Source organism: Gekko japonicus, unplaced genomic scaffold (assembly GCF_001447785.1).
Source record: "Gekko japonicus isolate JY-2015 unplaced genomic scaffold, Gekko_japonicus_V1.1 scaffold554, whole genome shotgun sequence".
Classification (NCBI taxonomy): Eukaryota; Metazoa; Chordata; class Lepidosauria; order Squamata; family Gekkonidae; genus Gekko; species Gekko japonicus.
Window position 1 is genome coordinate 74,549 of NW_015171520.1, and position 18,086 is coordinate 92,634.

Genomic DNA, 18,086 nt, shown 5'->3' on the forward strand with positions numbered 1-18,086 from the left:
AGCCTCTGGCTCACAGATTTTTATCTTAGCTCAGGGAGGATGGCTCCAGAGCAAACTAATTTATGCAGTAGCCAAATTGCTTGCTCACAACTTTAATACCAGTAGCTCACAAGGTAGAATTTTTGCTCACAAGATTCCACAGCTTAGAGGGAACATTGGCTGTAACTATAGGATATTGCCTGAACCCTGGTTGGTGTAAAGGCCTAGCAATGATCTAGGATTCAGACAATAAATCTTCCATATTGAAGCCTGTTCTGAAGGCTTGATGGTGCCTGCATGTTGCACTGACACATTGGCATTTTCTTGCTCACTTTGGCCATCTTGAGACTTTGCTGCTGAAGCCAACCATCTTGGCTCTTGGGACTCTGGAAAAGAGGTGCTTTGGACCCAGTACTCTGATCTTGTCTTTTTGAAACCAAGGTTTTAAAGTGTCTAGTTAGCCTCTTAATCTCTACTTCTATTGTTTTCCTTCCTCACAGTATTTTAAGTAATTCTTTGCACTTTAATAAAATTATATTTTGAATATTAAACTCTGATTCTCTGTCCCTATAGCTGCAATAAGGAATCTAGTGCTTAAATTGGTGGTCCTCTACCATAATAGTAACTTTGGTGGGTTTCCTACCGTGAGCCAACCTCACAGGGAGTTAATCCCAGGAAGGTCAGGAGTTTGTCCTTTGGCTCCTGGCTGGAGGGACATAGAAGGATTGCTGGCAGACTACTTATGCTGGAGGTGCCCAGGTGCTTCCAACACCTTTTGTAATTTGCAGCTAGCCAGCCTCTTAGTGAAAAGGTCTTTAGCTCGGGTTGGGCAGGGAGACCTTTTTGACAGGTCATAAATATGGCCAAGCTGACATTTCCCATCTACACCAGGCATGACAACTGGCCCCTTTCTTGTCATGCCCTGACCTAGCTGCAATAATTCATGCAATGGTCACCTCCAGGCTAAACTACTGTAACTCACTCTATGCTGGCCTACCCTTGAGACTGACCTGCAAACTCCAACTGATCCAGAATGTGGCAGTGTGGGTCCTGACGGAAATGTCATGGATGGCACATATGCAACCTGTGCTGCGCCACTACACCGGCTTCCAGTGGAGTACCGAGTCAGGTTCAAGGTCTTCCTATTGACTTTTAAGGCCTTGAGTGGTGTGGGACCCACGTATCTTCAATACCGCCTCCTCTGGCATGTTCCCCAAAGAGCATTACGCTCCACTGAAAGCAATCTACTGGTGATCCCTGGTTCTAAAGATATCCGGCTGTCCTTGACCAGAGTCAGGGCCTACTCAGCCCTGGCTCTGACCTGGTGGTACAGCAAGGAGGGCAGGGTATAAATTGAATAAATAAATAAAACATCAGGACTTAATGCAATTCCTCAGAGCCTGCAAGGCAGAAATGTTTTGCCAGGCTTTTGATTGAGGGCGACGGGCAATAACATAGCTGGCACCTTCCTCTTCCTTTCCCCCCTTTCTCTCTAGCCTACTTGCGAGGTGGCAACACGGTCCAGAACTGGTCAATAGTAGACCATGAACGCCATCTGGGGATTAATTTTACATTTGTAATATTATATTTATTGTATTTTAACTAGTGATTATGGTATATTTATGTATAGTTTTACTGATGTAAATCGCCCAGAGCCTTGTGTAATCAGGAATTGGGTGATTCAGAAATCTAAACTATTAATAATAAATAAATAAATACAAGGTAACCTCCATAAACCCCCTGATTCTAAGATTCAGAGGCAGAGCATTCTTCTTCACAAGAGAACTAAGCCAGATAAGCACTGCCAATGGAACTTCTCAGCATTTGCAGAAGTAATGAGCGTGTAACAATATATGTGAAATATGCACATGGTCAGGGGTCATTTCATAGAAAAAGAGGTGCAGGAGCTCATTAGCATAACATATTAGCATAACTTATTTGCATATGCCACACCCCCTGACATCACTGGAAGTGTGTCAGAAGACAACACCCACCACTCAGGCTCCACTGGACTGTTTTGGATTGCTAGCTATTGGAGGGGGGGGATGTGCAGATCTGTCCTCACAGAGGAGGGAGAGCTTGTACCTGAATAAAATTTGGCCTCAAAGGTGCCACTGGACTGTTTTTGGACCGGGTGGGGCTCTGCAACTTACCTGGCTGCTTCTTGCTCTGACTGAGGGCTGCTGGGAGCAGGGGGGGGGCTTGTTGCATGTGCCCGCCCCCTGGGCTCTTTACTGCCGGAGCTCCGCTCCTGTGTGCTCCTGAAGGAAATGACCCCTGTGCATGGTATGAATTACCTTGATGTGTCGCTGGTGACCAAAATCAAAATAATTCCTACCATAGTATTCCCCAGTACTCTGTATGGGTGTGAAAGTTGGACAGTGAAGAAAGTTGACAGAAAGAAAGTTGATACATTTGAAATGTGGTATTGGAGGAGAGTTTTATGCGTAGCATGAACGAACAAAAAAAAAAGTGGGCTCTAGGCTAGGGATGGGCACGAACCAGGAAAACGGAGGTTTGGTTCATGGGGTCACACTGTTTAATGAACCATTTCATTTCATTAGGTTCGTGATATCGTGTGGGAATCTTCCTTCCCTCATTTCTGCTGGGGGCAGCTCCCCAAGGCCAGCAGAATGGAAAGAGGGGGGTCTCGCAAAAGGGAACGTCAGTAGACAAGCACTGACCTTGTATATGTACACTGACCTAGTGTAATCCGCCTTCAGGTGTTCAGTGCAGTCAGCAAAATCTCAGTCACTTTCCTGTTCTACAAGATTTATGGGTGACCTGGATAGTCCAGGCTAGCCTGATCTCGTCAGATCTCAGAAGCTATGCAGGGTCGGCCTTATTTGGAAGGGCGACCTCCAAGGAATACCAGGGGCATGACACAGAGGCAGGCAATGGCAAATCACCTCTGAAATATCTCTTGCCTTAAAAACAAGTCTCGCTCACCACATAGTGGTGCATAAAGCTAAAAGACTTCTGGCTGCCAGACTATCTTAGCATCTCCTGGCTACATGACACACAATGCCATACGATAATTGTTATTAATTATTATTATGGGTGATATAGATACTCCACTTTCTATTTGGCTTGGGAAGGATAAATGTGACCAAAGGAAGCCTTATACATGAAGTACATGGGGGAAATGGAAAGCCCTGTTGGAGCTGCAAACTTCTTCATTTATGCCTGTGATTCACAGCTTTTTAGGATAATTAATTTTGTTTTGCTGCAAACAAAAGGTAGCAACAGGCTCTGGACTAACTTATCAATATTTACAAATTAGGAACTATATCAAAACAACATCAGGTAGATATCTTCCATCACCTATATGTTTGAATGTACTACTGCCATAACCTTTAAAAAAAAATCAAAAAATTTGATAGAAGGATGAGGCATTACAATAGTGGCTTCCTGTGTCTCATTTCCTTCTTAAAATTTTATTTAAATGTTTATTTTCCCCTTGGCTCAGAGTAGCTTACAGATAATAATCAAAACATTTCTAATACAAATCAGGTAAAATAAAAAAGGCCAAATACACTCCCTCCAAAAAAAGATACCTTGCTGGTATAGGTAATTTTGTTTGTTGCAAAAGTGAACCTCGACATAGTTTTCTTTTTTGTTAACTGATTTATAAAATATTATACACATAAAAATGAGTGATTCATAAAACATTACAAACATCAAAATGAGCACCACATTCTCTATCAGTGCTGAAGAAGTCTAATGTGCTCTACACTTCCTTCCAGGTTTCTGAAATGTGCCTATTCCCAATGGACTATATGCCCCATACATGATCTACATGATCCTCCTTCTTCAAAGACCCCTGTAACTTGGAATACAGTTGGTAATTGATCATCAGCTTTTGGGGTTAGCCCATCTCTGTCAAAAATATTCATATTTTTGGTGGTCAATGTACACCTTTAAAATTCTTAAGTGAGCACTACTCATGCTGGTGGGTGTTAATACAGGTGATGATGGCATTGAAATGTCACAGAAGAGAAACAGCATGAGACCTTCCCCTCCACTGTGCAGAGATACTCCTTCAGGGTATGAACAGGGCCCCCACATCATGTGGATGCCCAATTAGTGGGATTCTTCCTTTTGAAGGGCTCAGTTCACACCAGAGGGTTTCTTCATGCTGGAACAGAGGCAATTGTGTTTTGCCTCCACCACACTATCCAGTCATCACTCCTGGCAGAACCAGGACAGTGTTCTGTCCTTTACATTTTATCATTGCTTATATTGAGGGCTTCTGTCTCGCAGACCCATGTGGTCACAGTACCGCAGGCTTCAGAAATAATGTCATTCCCATTCAGCATCCCACAGCTGTTTGTTTCCACAGGGCCCAGGTCTTGTGATCTGCGAAATAAAGAAGGCGGTCTCTAGCATTTCAGAAGTTGGATGCTTATAGAGGCACTTGGTTGACTCCTGCCTCAGAAACTGCCATTTGGCTTTTTAAAGATTCAGATATTTTGAAATTCAGCCTCATTGAAAAACTGCCCATGGGCACCTGGTAAGGAACAAGCCCCTTCCTGCCCTCCAACTGCACATCCAGAGAGCTATCCTAGTAGTACCATTTGAGTTTTAAAGAGCCACTTTGCTATTTCCCTTCTACATAAACAGCAAAGTAGCTGACATTACAGCTTACATACATTCGTCCATAATAAAATGGCATGGATTGTTTTTAACTTGACCCAAACTGCACTTCAATATAAGTCTGAATTTAAGACATATTTGAGAAATACAATAAGGAAAATGCAACATTTTGTTACAGGTTTCCACTTGGAATCTATTTCTGATCTATTGCACATTCATTCAGAAATAAGTCCTGCTATATGTGTGCATAAGAGTTTAGCCTAAACAGTAGAAGGAAATACTCACTGTTTGTCATCTAATAGGGAGCCATCCACCCATATCCATTTTTGTTCAGGGAATGTAGTTTGTAGTCCAATCCACAGCAATTGCATCTCTTCATTAATACTCTGGATAAAAGCCTGTAAACAGCATAATTATCCCCATGGTGTCGTTTTAAATGATTTTTTAAAAAACAAAAAACTGTTTGCTCTGTGAGAAAGACCAATCCTGCCCTGACCTGGATAGCCCAGGGAAGCCTGATCTTGTCAGATCCTGGAAGCTAAGCAGGGTCGACTCTGGCAAGTCCTCAGTTGGGAGACACCCTTGGAATACCAGCAGCCGAGAGGGCAGGGGCAGGCTTTATTCAGCCACCTCATTGAATATTCTCCAGGCCCCCAGTAGAAGTCAGTCACCAGAGGTCACCATGACTTCCAGGTGCACACACACAAGAACACATATACATATATTTAAAAATACCCAAAAAAAAGAAAGACCAATCCTCTGCCCCCTATATTCAAACCAGCAATAAAACAACAATCAATCCTATGACATCTTAGGAACAAATATGTTATAGCATGAGCTTCCATAGGCAAGGTGCTCCTGTATTAGATTAGCATTGTTGTGGGGAGTGGAATTACTTTTTTCTGAAAATTACTGTTTATGAGATACATGTGACGCTGCCTTATACTGATATCCTTCCTTGCTTTGTAAAATGTAACAGACTACAGCACGAAAGCATGGCAAACAACAGCATTTTCTGCAGCAAGGTAATTTTTTTCCATGTCAATCAGTTACCGTAAGAGTAGGAAAATGAAATGAATGCTGATAAGTTTTTTTTTTAATGCTGGTGGCCAGCACCAAGCCCCCCACCCCACATGACAGGAATCAATGGAGAGAACTGAGCCTGGGCCGAGGGACATCTGCTTCAGGGGTCTATAAAACCAACCCCCTTGGCCCATTTCTCTTGGAACTTGGGAGGTCTTTAGATTAGGGAGAAGAGTATATTCTGAGCAAATTTGGTGCCATTATCTTTCTAATCAGTTGCCCTAGACCCTCCAGTAGACTCATTGATAAAAAATGGTCTCCTGAGTTGCGGTCACATGCACCAGTTGGTGCGGAGGGGAAACGCCCCTATTTCCTCCAGAGGAATTTGACTCACAGTTGCAAGATCACATATTCCTTTGTGCTGTGGGCTCAGCCCTTCACTGTGTGGTAAGATGCCACCATGGGTGAGTCTCTTTTTTGCCTTGTGTTTCCCATGCACATAAATGAGGAATCGCACCTCCACACTGAGGGTTCCCCATGGAGTATGCGATTATGTGCATACTGCTCAGCAAGGGAAAAAACCTGGCACCAGGTTAGGTTGTAATGATCAGACCATCCTAACAGCTTGGAGAGTGTGCTTGAGTGATTGGACAAGGGAAAGTCCATCCGTGGCCCATCAGAACCAGTTAGAGCCAGACTTTCCCCGGTGTCATTTTCCTCCACTTCTGTGGTGGGGCAGTACAGGTTGCCGACAACTGCAGGACCTTTCCCAGATGCTGCTGTCTGATTGTGCCCTTTAGATCCATCAGGCATTTGCAGCTATGTTGGATCTAAAGGCGTATGTGATCGCAGTCAAAGTTCCAGAACCCAAAAACCCACATGGATTTTAATTCTGAGCTGGTAATGTCCTACATGAACATAAACAATTACAGACTTTGTCCAACCCCAGCTATGAAAGTCTAACAATTTTTGTTCTTGGTGCACACCCCTTACTGACATCCCATCTATGAATCAGCAAACTAGCCCCATCTAGGGTTGCCAACGCCAGCTTGGGTAATTCCTGAGGATTTGAGGCCATTGCCTGGGGAGGGAGGAATTTGGGAAGAGGAGGACGCTCAACAGAGGCGTGATATCACCTTGGCCATAATGTGCATTTGTTGTTGTTCAGTCGCACAGTCGAGTCGAACTCTTCGCGACCCCATGGACCAGATCACTCCAGGCCTTCTGGTCTTCCGCCGTCCTCTGAAGTTTGTTCAATTTCATGTTTGTTGTATCTATGACACTGTCTAACCATCACATCCTTTGCCGTCCCCGTCTCCTTTGACCTTCAATCTTTCCCAGCATCAGGGTCTTCTCCAGTGAGTGCTCCCTTCTCATTTGGTGGCCAAAGTATTTGAGCTTCAGTTTCATTATCTGGCCTTCCAGGGAACAGTCAGGGTTGATTTCTTTGAGGATTGACTGATTTGATCTTCTTGCAGTCCAATGCATACATAATGTGCATACCATAGGCCAAGAACCAAAGGCCAAGAGCCCTTTGGTTCTTGCCTTTAAACTTGCACCGGAAGCCTCACAGCTCTTGCCACATCCAAGCTTCATACCTCAAAATGTGAAGGGAAAACAAAAGGGGAAGGGAAAACTTTGAATCAGTTTCCCATACAAACTTGCCCAGCTGTCGCGCTTAGGAGCTCTGTTCTTTTTACTCCCGTCTTTGGGGTATGAAAGGTGGCCACTAGAGACAGAGCTTTGTCTGCAGTGTAGGGTTGCCAACCTCCAGGTGTTTACAAATTATGAGAGATCACGGGAGAAGCTGAACAACCAATACAAACAACCATGTTATAATTACTAAGATATTATTTTATGGAAATGTCTATGTATTTACTATAAAGATTTTTTAACATTGGTAGATTTTCACAATACATGTAATTCCTCCATGATGAACAAAGTGCTTAGGTCAAATAACTGTCCATATAGTCACCCGGAACTTCTAATTGTCAACTTCTTCATCCATTTAAAGTTCTGTGAGGCAATCCCTCCTCTCGGCAGTCAAAGCCACAAAGTGGGAAGCCGTGGATGTGCTATTAATAGAAGTGGAGAAATTATGTGTCACCTCATCCTCCTACACCTAGTTGGCTGGCACCTACTCTTTTGAACTTCAGGTGCCTGGTTAAGATGTTTTTTGTTTTCCTAGACCATCTGGTATATTGATGGGGTTATTCCTCTGCTGTTTTAATCCTCTTATAATGGCTGCCTTGCTTCTTGGTTGTTGTCTTATGCATTGTAGAATTGTCGATAGTTTTTGCTGTTTGTCATTTATGCCTTTGATGTGTTTTTAAACTGTTGTCAGCCTCCAAGAAAAATACGATTGTGAGGAAGATTATAAATGTGTTTAATGAATAAATAAAGTTGTTATTTCAGTTGCAAAGTTAGGTGCATATTAAGCTCAAATCACCTGGGCATGGGAATGCCATGTGAGTTCTCTTTTTATGTTGTGTGTGTGTGTGTAAAGTCACATCCAACTTATAGCAACCTCAGAAAGAGGCTTTCAAGGTAACTGAGAAGCAGAGGTTGTTTGCCTTTGCTTTCCTCTGCAGAACCTTCTTTGGTAGACTCCCTTCCAAGGCCCCGGTCACATGGGGGGGGGGGAGCACGGCCAAAGCACGGCTTTTCTGAGCCGCAGCAAAATAGACGCGCGGCGGCGGGATCAGACAGAACCCTCGAGCCGCCGCGCAGTTGCTCCCCGGCACGATCAGATGCCGGGGTGGGGGGAAGCCATGGAACGGAGAGCGAGGCAGCCGGCTGTGCATGTGTGCGCATGCGCAGTTTGGCCGGGAGCCTCAAATACTGCGGAAGACGGGCGCACCGGCGATCCCACGGCCGCCCTTGCTGCGGAGCTTCAGGTAGGTAGTACTCTTTTCTAGGTTTTTTTTTAATGCGCGGTTTCGCCCAGAAAGGACAGATCGGGGACAGGTGCGCTCCGCTTCCCAGATGTCGCGGTGTGATTGCTCCCGTTTGATGCACCCCCAATCCGTCCCTCTTGCAGGGCAAAACCTCCCATGTGACCGGGGCCCAAGTCCCTATCCTACTTAGCTTCCAAGATCTGACAAGACAGGGCTGTACCATGCCGCCTTCCCTCCAAGGGTTGGTTGGAGGTTAGCCTATATTTACCGTGTCTTTCTGTTTCGGCATCACCAGTAGCTGAGACGATTTTGCTGTGCAGTCTTCCTTACCCTTCTTCCAGCTTCCTTTTTCTTTGGAGATCCAGTAGCATTTCTCCTCATACAGGAACCAGTTTTCAGGACAAAGTCTGCATGTGGCGTTGTCTAGAAGAAGAAAAAACTGAAAACATAGAATGCTGTGTAGTTGAGAGAGTACTAAATGATACAGTTTTCCTATATGTACCAAGGTTTAAGAGTGCACACATGACATTTACACTTAGGGTGTTCGGTGTAAGAAATAGCTGTATTACTCTGAAGAACATGGATGGAGCCACAAAATCAAGCATGGAATCAGAATTAAAATTGAAAAGGTCTATGAAAGTCTGGCTTCAATAGCTTCCCCAGCAAAACACAAGTTTTGATTGTGGGAAATATGTTATAAAGAGGGCTCAGGCGATAGAGGGTTTTTAACTTATTTCTTTTAATTTATTTGAAACACTTATATGCAGCCTTTCCACCCAAATAAGGTCCCAATTTTAAAACAGTTTATTTTCTTCATCTGTTCCATAAGACAGGGAATTCTAATAGAGAGCCAGTTTGGTGTAGTGGTTAAGTGTGCAGACTCTAATCTGGGAGAACCGGGTTTGATTCCCCACTCCTCCACTTGCACCTGCTGATGTGACCTTGGGTCAGTCACAAGCTCTGGCACAGCTGTCCTTGAAAAAGAGTAGTTTGTGTCAGAGTTCTCTCAGCCCCACCCACCTCACAGGGTGTCTGTTGTGGGGAGGGGAAGGGAAAGGAGTTTGTAAGCCGCTCTGAGACACCTTTGGGTAGTGAAGGGCGGGGTATAAATCCAATCTCCTCCTCCTCCTCCTCCTCCTCCTCTTCCTCTTCTTCTTCTTCGAAATAAAACTCAAAGAATCAGCTCTAGTCTAAATTCAGATGCCAGAAACAAGCCAGGGCTTGTTTATGATTAATGTGAACCTGGTAAGTTGTTGGGCTCACATTCTTCATTCCATCTTTCTAGAGACACCATGGTATAGTGGTTAAAAGCCATGGACTCTAATCTGGAGAACTGGGTTTGATTCCCCACTCCTCCACATAAAGCCAGCTGGGTGACCTTGGGCCACTCACAGTTCTCTCAGAACTCTCTCAGCCTCACTTACCTCACAAGGTGACTGTTGTGGGGAGAGGAAGGGAAGGTGATTGTAAGCTGCTTTGAGACTCCATAAGGGAGAGAAAAGCAGGCTTTAGCTTATGGGGGGGGGGCGTTTGATTTTACTATAAGGCCCCGGTCACACAAGAGGTTTTGCGCTGGGAGAGGGCCGGATTGGGGGCGCAGCAAACGGGCACGATCCTGCCGCAACATCTGGGAAGTGTTGCGCGCCCATTCCCGATCCGGCCCTTCCGCCGAAAACCCCGCAGCAAACATAAACCATTTACCTAGGTGGTTCATCCGGGAAGTCCGCATCATGGCCGGGCGCGGGATCGCCGGCGCGTCCTTCCGCTGGTGCATCCCCGGCCCCCGGCCGAACTGCACATGCTCACACATGCACAGTTCGGCAGCCTCCCCTCCCGATCGTCTCTTCCTCCCCGGCATCTGATCGTGCCGGGGAGCAACGGTGCTGCGGCTCAGGGGATCCGTGGGATCCCGCCCCAGCGTCTCTATTTTGGTGCAGTTCTAATTAGCCGCACTTTGGCCGGTGTTTTTCCTGCCGTGTGGCAGGGACCTAAGTCAGTGGCCATCATATTGCAGGTCAATCCTGACACAAGCTGTATACTCATTCTTAGTAATGGGCTATCATTAAACACTTATCTTCTTAAGAAGCCTTGGTGTGTGGTGTGATCCTGCTAAGCAACCTGACAGTTACTTTCCATTTCAGCAACTGGGATTCTTTACCATGATTAAACCATAGTCAAGAATTCCAGCTGCTGAGATGGAAACTGACCCAACTTTGCTCTGCACCCACATCCAAATATCATGAAGAACTGAAGCTCGTCTCCACTTTTTGTCTTCAATCTCCCTACGCCATGAGGTGAGGAAAAAAAGGGGAGGAGGGAGGGAGTGTGTGAGCCTGACAGCAAACCAAACTGAAGGCTGTTGTAAACAAGCTCCAGATAGTAAGCGATATCTGAATGCTTTTCCGATAACTATGTTTATTTTATTGGCTTGTAAGCAGGCTTTCTGGCTATTTCCCAGAACCTAGCAGCCTACCTATGACTAAGTTTATAACCCCACATTGTATGCAAGAGACAAAGGGGTGAAAGTGGGGAAAGATGATTTCTTACCAGTACTGTGTCTCCTGGGGAGCTTGAAGCAGAAGATAAGAGGAAGCAATTTGGCCACTTCCTTACTTGGTACTCTATACCAGCCTATACTAGGTTATTTTTAGCCCTGGACAAAGCTCACATGAAGCTCAGAGGTATGGATGCCAGTCTCCAGGTGGGACCTGGGGATCCCCCAGAATTACAGGTCATCTCCAGACTACAGAGATCAGTTCCCCTGGAGAAAATGGCTGTTCCCCTGGAGAAAAGGGCTTCATGGCATTGTACCCCACTGATGTCCCTGTCCTCCCCAGGCTCCATCACCAAATCTCCAGGAGTTTCCCAACCTGGATCTGGCGACCCTACTTCAGATGAATTCTATCATTTATGCTGGGTTGGATCTTTGTCACTGAGGGGGGAAAGTTATAATTACCTGCTAAGCCAGTGTGGTGCGGCTGACACAAAAACTGCCACAAGTGAGACACAAAGATCTTCAAGTCAGGTTTATTTTCTGTAGTTCCATTGGTAGTGGGTTCCTGTGTGACATTGGCTTTCTTCGTGGCATCCGTAGGTTGCCTCATCTGAAAGGCTTCAAATAATGCCCATTTAGGTGATTATCCAATTAATATACCTTCCAAAATTTCTCAGATGAACACAGGAATCTTCCATTCTCATAACAAGAATCAGTGCCAGAACTCTATATTACTATAAATTACAGAAGAAAAACATGGACAGTTCCCTGCACGGAGGGAAGTATGTGGTATGCCTTCCCTCCAGTGATCGGCATTACAGCCTTTGCTTTTTAACTTATTCATAAATTAGCTGGTGTTAGGAATGGGTAAAGGGGCTGCAGTGGCTCAAGTGGTTAAGACGCTGAACTGCAGACCAGAAGATCGGTAGTTCAGCCGTTCGAGACCCGGTTGCCGCATGACGGAGTGAGCTCCCATCTCTGGTCCCAGCTCCTGCCAACCTAGCAGCTCGAAAGCAAGAAATTGCAAGGTAGATAAATAGGTACCACTTCGGTGGGATGATAACAGCGTTCCGTGCACCTCGGTGTTTAGTCACGCCGGCCACATGACCATGGAAAATGTCTTTGGACAGTGCTGGCTCTTCGACTTGGAAACAGAGATGAGCACCGCATCCCTACAGTCGGATTTGACTGGCTTTCGAGCAAGGGAAACCTTTACCTTTACCTAGAAATGAGTACCGGCAAGTAATCATGTGTATGACACCAAATTATTCAGAATACCTCGAATCCAAACAGAATACCAGTAAAAAACAAAAAGTAGATGAGACACCGAGAAATCCATGACTGGAATCTGAGGAAGCATCTCTGACAGCTTCGATCATCTTCCCAGTGGCTGCCCCTTTGCCACCACTTGCAGGGATGAGTTGAAAGGAGACCAGCCATAGGGCTTTTAGGGTGGTTCCTGGGATAACACAAAGATATCCCCAAGCAGGACAAATAGCACTCCCTCGTACTATTCCAGGTTGGAAAAATGGTGCAGAGTCTGGGGCGGGGGGAGACTGAAGCCCTTTCTCCACATGTGTTGGCATCTAAATCATGGACTCCACATTTTTATATATATTTTTACTAAAATGTTTACATTGTGCTTTTCCTGGTGGTTCAAGGAAGCTTACAACAGTAGTTAACAACATTTTCAGTTAAAAGCAAAGATAAAATAACAAGCCCCGAATCTCTCCTCCTCCCACCCCCTTAAAGATGCCTGCTGTTTAAACTCCCTCAAAAGCCCTGGCAAACAGGCCGAACTTTGGCGCCCCCTGCAGATCTCCAAGGAGAGGCCCACCTCAGTTCTTCAGGAATTCCTCTCCACAGAGACAGAGCCATGATAGAAAAGGCCCCGGGGATCTGGTCAGTGTCAGACAAGCCACCCTAAGTGGTGGTGGGATAGCCAAAAAAACAGCTGACTGAAGATGCACAGGGACATATGGAAGGAGGTGGTTCTTCAAATATGTGGGCCCCAGGTCTTGAAGAGCTTTAAAGATCACAATCAGCACCTTGAATTGAACTCAGAAACAGACTGACAGCAAGGCAGAACCAAGCAATCTTGTTCCCCACTCCCCTGCACCTTTTCAAGTGCCAAAACAGCTCGCAGGGGACTGTTTCAACATCTGAAAAGGCACAAGGGTGGGACAAGAAGAAGAAGAAGAAGAGAAGAAGGAGGAGGAGAAGGTTGGATTTATACCCCGCCCTTCACTACCCAAAGGTGTCTCAGAGCAGCCTACAAACTCCTTTCCCTTCCCCTCTCCACAACAGACACCCTGTGAGGTAGGTGGGGCTGAGAGAGCTCTGACAGAAACTGCTGTTTTTCAAGGACAGCTCTTATCAGAACTACGGCTTGCCCATGGTGCAAGTGGAGGAGTGGAAAATCAAACCCGGTTCTCCCAAATTAGAGTCCCGACATTTAACCACTACACCAAACTGACCACATTTTCTGGCTCTGCCATGCTATGGGCCCAATCAGGACTGCATCCTCATGTTTTTTTTAAATGGCCCAAAGTCACCTCTAAAAGGGTGATGGCGCCCATGGGTCCAACCAATGGACACCATAATGTCTAGTTTGGCCCTGTGTTATATCTGATACAAGGTAGGTTCCCAAGATCCAACCGATCTAGACGGTTGCCAACTCTGAGAAAATTCCTGGAGATTTCGTGGGTGCTGTTCAATAGTGGGTTGAACACGGCAGAGGCGAAGGCAGAGTGATTTCGACAAGCAGCAGTTTATTGCATCTCAACAGGAATGCTTTACATGGAGCAACTGCCCTAAATACAGTTTGGTGTAGTGGTTAAGTGCGCGGACTCTAATCTGAGAGAACTGGGTTTGATTCCCCACTCCTCCACTTGCATCTGGCTGGATGACCTTGGGCAAGCCGTAGTTCTGATAAGTAGCCAAACCCAAATACAATCTTCCCAGTATCAAGATACCAAAAACAACAAAACTGGGGCCAAAATCAGTACAATAATACAGTCTTAAACATTAAATATGTATGCTAATACAATCACTTTTATACTTGATAATAATACCTAAGTATACAAATTATTAACAAGGTATACAACCTAACCATACAATATCCTAATGTTATACAATACTAATATACTAACATACAGTAATATTACAGAAGCAAGTTAGCTTATGGAGACCTTATCAGCTTCGAAGCTTAGTCTGTCAAAGACAGGTCCCATATGAGAAATCTTTTAAGGAAATAAGGGCTAGTCCCTATATTAATTGTAGCAACTCTTGAGAAGAAAAGTCTTTAGGAACTAGGAAGTAACATTACACCAGAAGGAAAACTCCTATACAATATAAGCTAACTTGCTTCTGAGGAAGTTAAGAGACAAAACCAAGCACAAGCCGGCTGCTTTGTCAAGCTTTACATTCCTTGCCAGGCTTTACATTCCTTGCCTGATAACAGCACATGTTGAAAGTCTGTTAGCAATAATTGGTATTCTGTAATATTACTGTATGTTAGTATATTAGTAGTGTATAACATTAGGATATTGTATGGTTAGGTTGTATACCTTGTTAATAATTTGTATACTTAGATATTATTATCAAGTATAAAAGTGATTGTATTAACATACATATTTAATGTTTAAGACTGTATTATTGGACTGATTTTGGCCCCAGTTTTGTTGTTTTTGGTAGTTCTGATAAGAGCTGTTCTTGAAAAAGAACAGTTTCTATCAGAGCTCTCTCAGCCCCACTGACCTCACAGGGTGTCTGTTGTGGGGAGGGGAAGGGAAAGGAGTTTATAAGCCGCTCTGAGACACCTTTGGGTAGTGAAGGTTGGGGTATAAATCCAATTTCTTCTTTTTCTTTTTCCTCTTCCTCTAAATATATACACCTAAGTCCAGGGCTATTTATGGGCAGGAACACACAGGAACGGAGTTCCGGCTGGCTCCCAAGTTGGCCACGCCCAGTAGAAACTCATTAGCATAATAGGCCACACCCAACAGCAGGAACTCATTAGGATTGGCTACGTTAGGGGTGTGTGGCCTAACATGCAAAGAAGTTCCTGCCACAAAAAAAGCCCTGGGTTTTGACAACAAACAAGGTAAACAGAATAACAAGCAAAAGGTGGGTGTGGCTGGATAACTACACTTCTGGTAACATGGGGGCTAATGTACTAATGAGCTGTGCTGTCAGGGGTGTGGCCCAATATACTAATGAGTTCCTGCTGTTGGGTGTGGCCTATTATGCTAATGAGTTCCTGCTGGGCTTTTTCTACAAAAAGAGCCCTGCCTAAGCCACTCCCCGCCCCCATGCGATTGGTGAGTTCAAATGGCCTCCAGGGTCCAGATTGGCTGGCTGTCCCCAGGGGCCAATCCACAGGCAGGCTTCAGGATCCTGCTTGCCTTTGTTCTGGGCTTCAAATTCCATCTAGGTGGCCTGCCAGACAAGTCCAGACATGCCTCCTTATGCTGGCTACTGCACCAGCAGCAGTTAAGCCTGAGTGGAAGGCTGCACATGTCGAGACATAACAGGTGCACCCTGGAAAGAGCAGGATTTGGGGAGGGAGGGACCTCAGAGGGATATAATGCCATAAAGTCCACCCTCCAAAGCAGCCGTTTTCTCCAGGGGAACTGATCTGTGTAGTATAGAGATCAGTTGTAATTACCAGAGATCTCCACTGGATGGCTGCCAACCCTACTCCTCCACAGTCGAGACGCTTCATAGTCAAGTGGGATAAAGGATGACCGGGAACTAGAAAACTAGACTGTAGAAAGGGGAAAGGGACAGGAGTTCCTTCTCTGTGAGGATTTTATGAGCTGACCAAGGATCTTGTCGTCCCCCCCCCGCTTTCCATTTTATCCTCACAACAACCCTGTGAAGTGGGTTAGGCTCAGAGACAGTGACTAGTGCCAGGTCACCCAGTGAGCTTCAACGCAAGCAGGGATTTGAAGCCAGGTCTCCCTGGACTTAGCACAAGACTCTAACCACCTCCACCACCACCACACTTACCCCAAATCCACCACCCACCACCACACTTACCCCAAATCCGGTGTGCTATCAGAGCTCCAATTAAAAGGAACATCACAACGCATCCGATTCTTGCAGTGATCTGATGCCTGCTGGGTTGTTTCACCAGAGTGTCTGCAAGGATACGTATTCAGAGAAAGATTTTCACGGCAGAAAATGCACCCTGAGAGATCATTTGTTGTTGTTGTTGCTACCGCATACCTGAGTTGGAGTTAAAACTGGGGATTCCTAATTCATATTATCCTAAGCATGATTCATGAGTTACTTTGGTGCCATATCTGCCACTCAGAAGACAAAGGCTCTTAGGTGCATATATAGCTTCTCCTGTGGATTAGTTCCTGCATGAATCTAGCTCCCAATCCAGCCATGTGAACAAGGATAAACCTAGCCAGGCCCATGAGGCCCAGACAAATCAAGGAGAGTTACTCCGGCATCCTGGTTTTTCTGTCAGTGGTAATTAGGCTGCCAGCATAGCATGAGTTGGATTTCAACCCCTACAGAGTCACTTCTGGATTACGGAATGATCTGTGGTCAGCAGCTACAATAGGAAAGGTAAAGGTTTCCCTTGCTTGAAAGCCAGTCAAATCCGACTCTAGGGATGCGGGGCTTATCTCCGTTTCCAAGCTGAAGAGCCAACGCTGTCCGAAGATGTTTCCGTGATCATGTGGCCGGCATGACTAGATGCCAAGGCGCACGGAACACTGTTACCTTCCCACCAAAGTGGTACCTATTTATCTACTTGCAATTTCTTGCTTTCAAACTGCTAGGTTGGCAGGAGGCAGCTACAATAGTCAGAAGCAAATCTTTATTTTCTGAGGCAATTTTCCCTTGGCTTGTACCAGATAATAGCAGTCAACAACAGAAGAAGAATAGTGCCACCATGGCCTGTTTGCAGTAGGGTTGCCAGATCTGGATTGGGAAATTCCTGGAGATGTTGGGGGTGGAGTCTGGGGAGGGTGGGACTCGTGGAGGGTGGGGACTTCAGTGGGGTTTAATGCCACTGAGTCCACCTTCCAAAGCAGCCATTTTCTCCAGGGGAACTGATCTCTGTTGCTTGGAAATCAGTTGTCATCCCAGGAGATCTCCACCTACCACCTGGAGGTTGGCAAATCTAGTTTGGTCACATGGCAAAGTTGCCGCGGGAGAGGCACGGATGGTGGGCGGGTTATCCAGGCGCGATCACACCCCAACATCTGGGAAGTGGAGTGCACCTGTGGCTTACCGCTGACAATGCGAGTTAAAAAACTAGTACCTCCAAGGTACTAGTAAACGTTTGCCACGGGCTGCCTCCAGACGCCCATGGTGTGATCGCGCCGGCATGCGGCATTCCCCTCTGGTCCCTCGTTTACCCACCGGCGCCAAGGGAAGGACCAGTGGTGTGCCGCCGGCGCGTCTGATCACGTAATTGTGGATCAAACTGCGCTGGGGCTATTAGCCACACCTCCCCCCCCGCAATATCTGGCCCATGTGACCAGGGCCTTTGCAGTGTTGCCACTGGCTGGCCCAGGTGGAAATGTCCTGGTGCTTCAGTAGAAAATTACTGCATGAAAATGGGCCCCTGAAGCTTTTTTATGGCATGGAGATACATCATCATGCTTACAAATGCTTACAACCTAGAAACTTCCACACCACATAAAGAAGCCTGACTTACCTTCCACTGGCAGCTTGGAGTTGTTTCTATTTTGCCCTCTTGCTTCTGACTGGAAGTTAAGAGCCATGCCGCTTTCCTCATCTTCCATTTGGAAAGATCGACTCCAGGGTCTCTTCAGTGGCAGTGGGAGGGACTGAGAAAGAGAGAGTGCCTCTCTGAGTGCCAAACTCAGCTCTACCAGAGAAGCGACACTGACCTCTTCTCGGAGGAAAGGAAGCAGATCACACAGGAAATAGCTGGGCCTCTGAACACTTGACCTCCTCTCGCCACCTCTGACATGCTCCGGCCTCCTGAAGGCTGACACTGGCCTTTGCTTCCAAAAATGGTGATGAGGGAAAGGCCGTACGATACAGTGCTCCAAGACAGATCCTGCTTTTGAAAAGCTTCTTTTATTTTCGCACGTGCACAGCAGGGT

General features: G+C 45.8%; 1 protein-coding gene across 1 annotated transcript; it reads right to left on the minus strand.

The window, feature by feature from the left end:
* Positions 1 to 4,199: 4,199 nt before the first annotated feature.
* Positions 4,200 to 17,752, minus strand: LOC107117329 (killer cell lectin-like receptor subfamily F member 2). The gene is made up of 5 exons (XM_015419423.1): positions 17,672 to 17,752; positions 11,452 to 11,599; positions 8,764 to 8,918; positions 4,861 to 4,973; positions 4,200 to 4,338 (listed from the first exon to the last, which is right to left on the minus strand). The coding sequence occupies exons 1-5, from the start codon at positions 17,750 to 17,752 to the stop codon at positions 4,200 to 4,202; spliced, it is 636 nt and encodes a 211-aa protein (XP_015274909.1).
* Between the last annotated feature and the right edge of the window lie 334 nt (positions 17,753 to 18,086).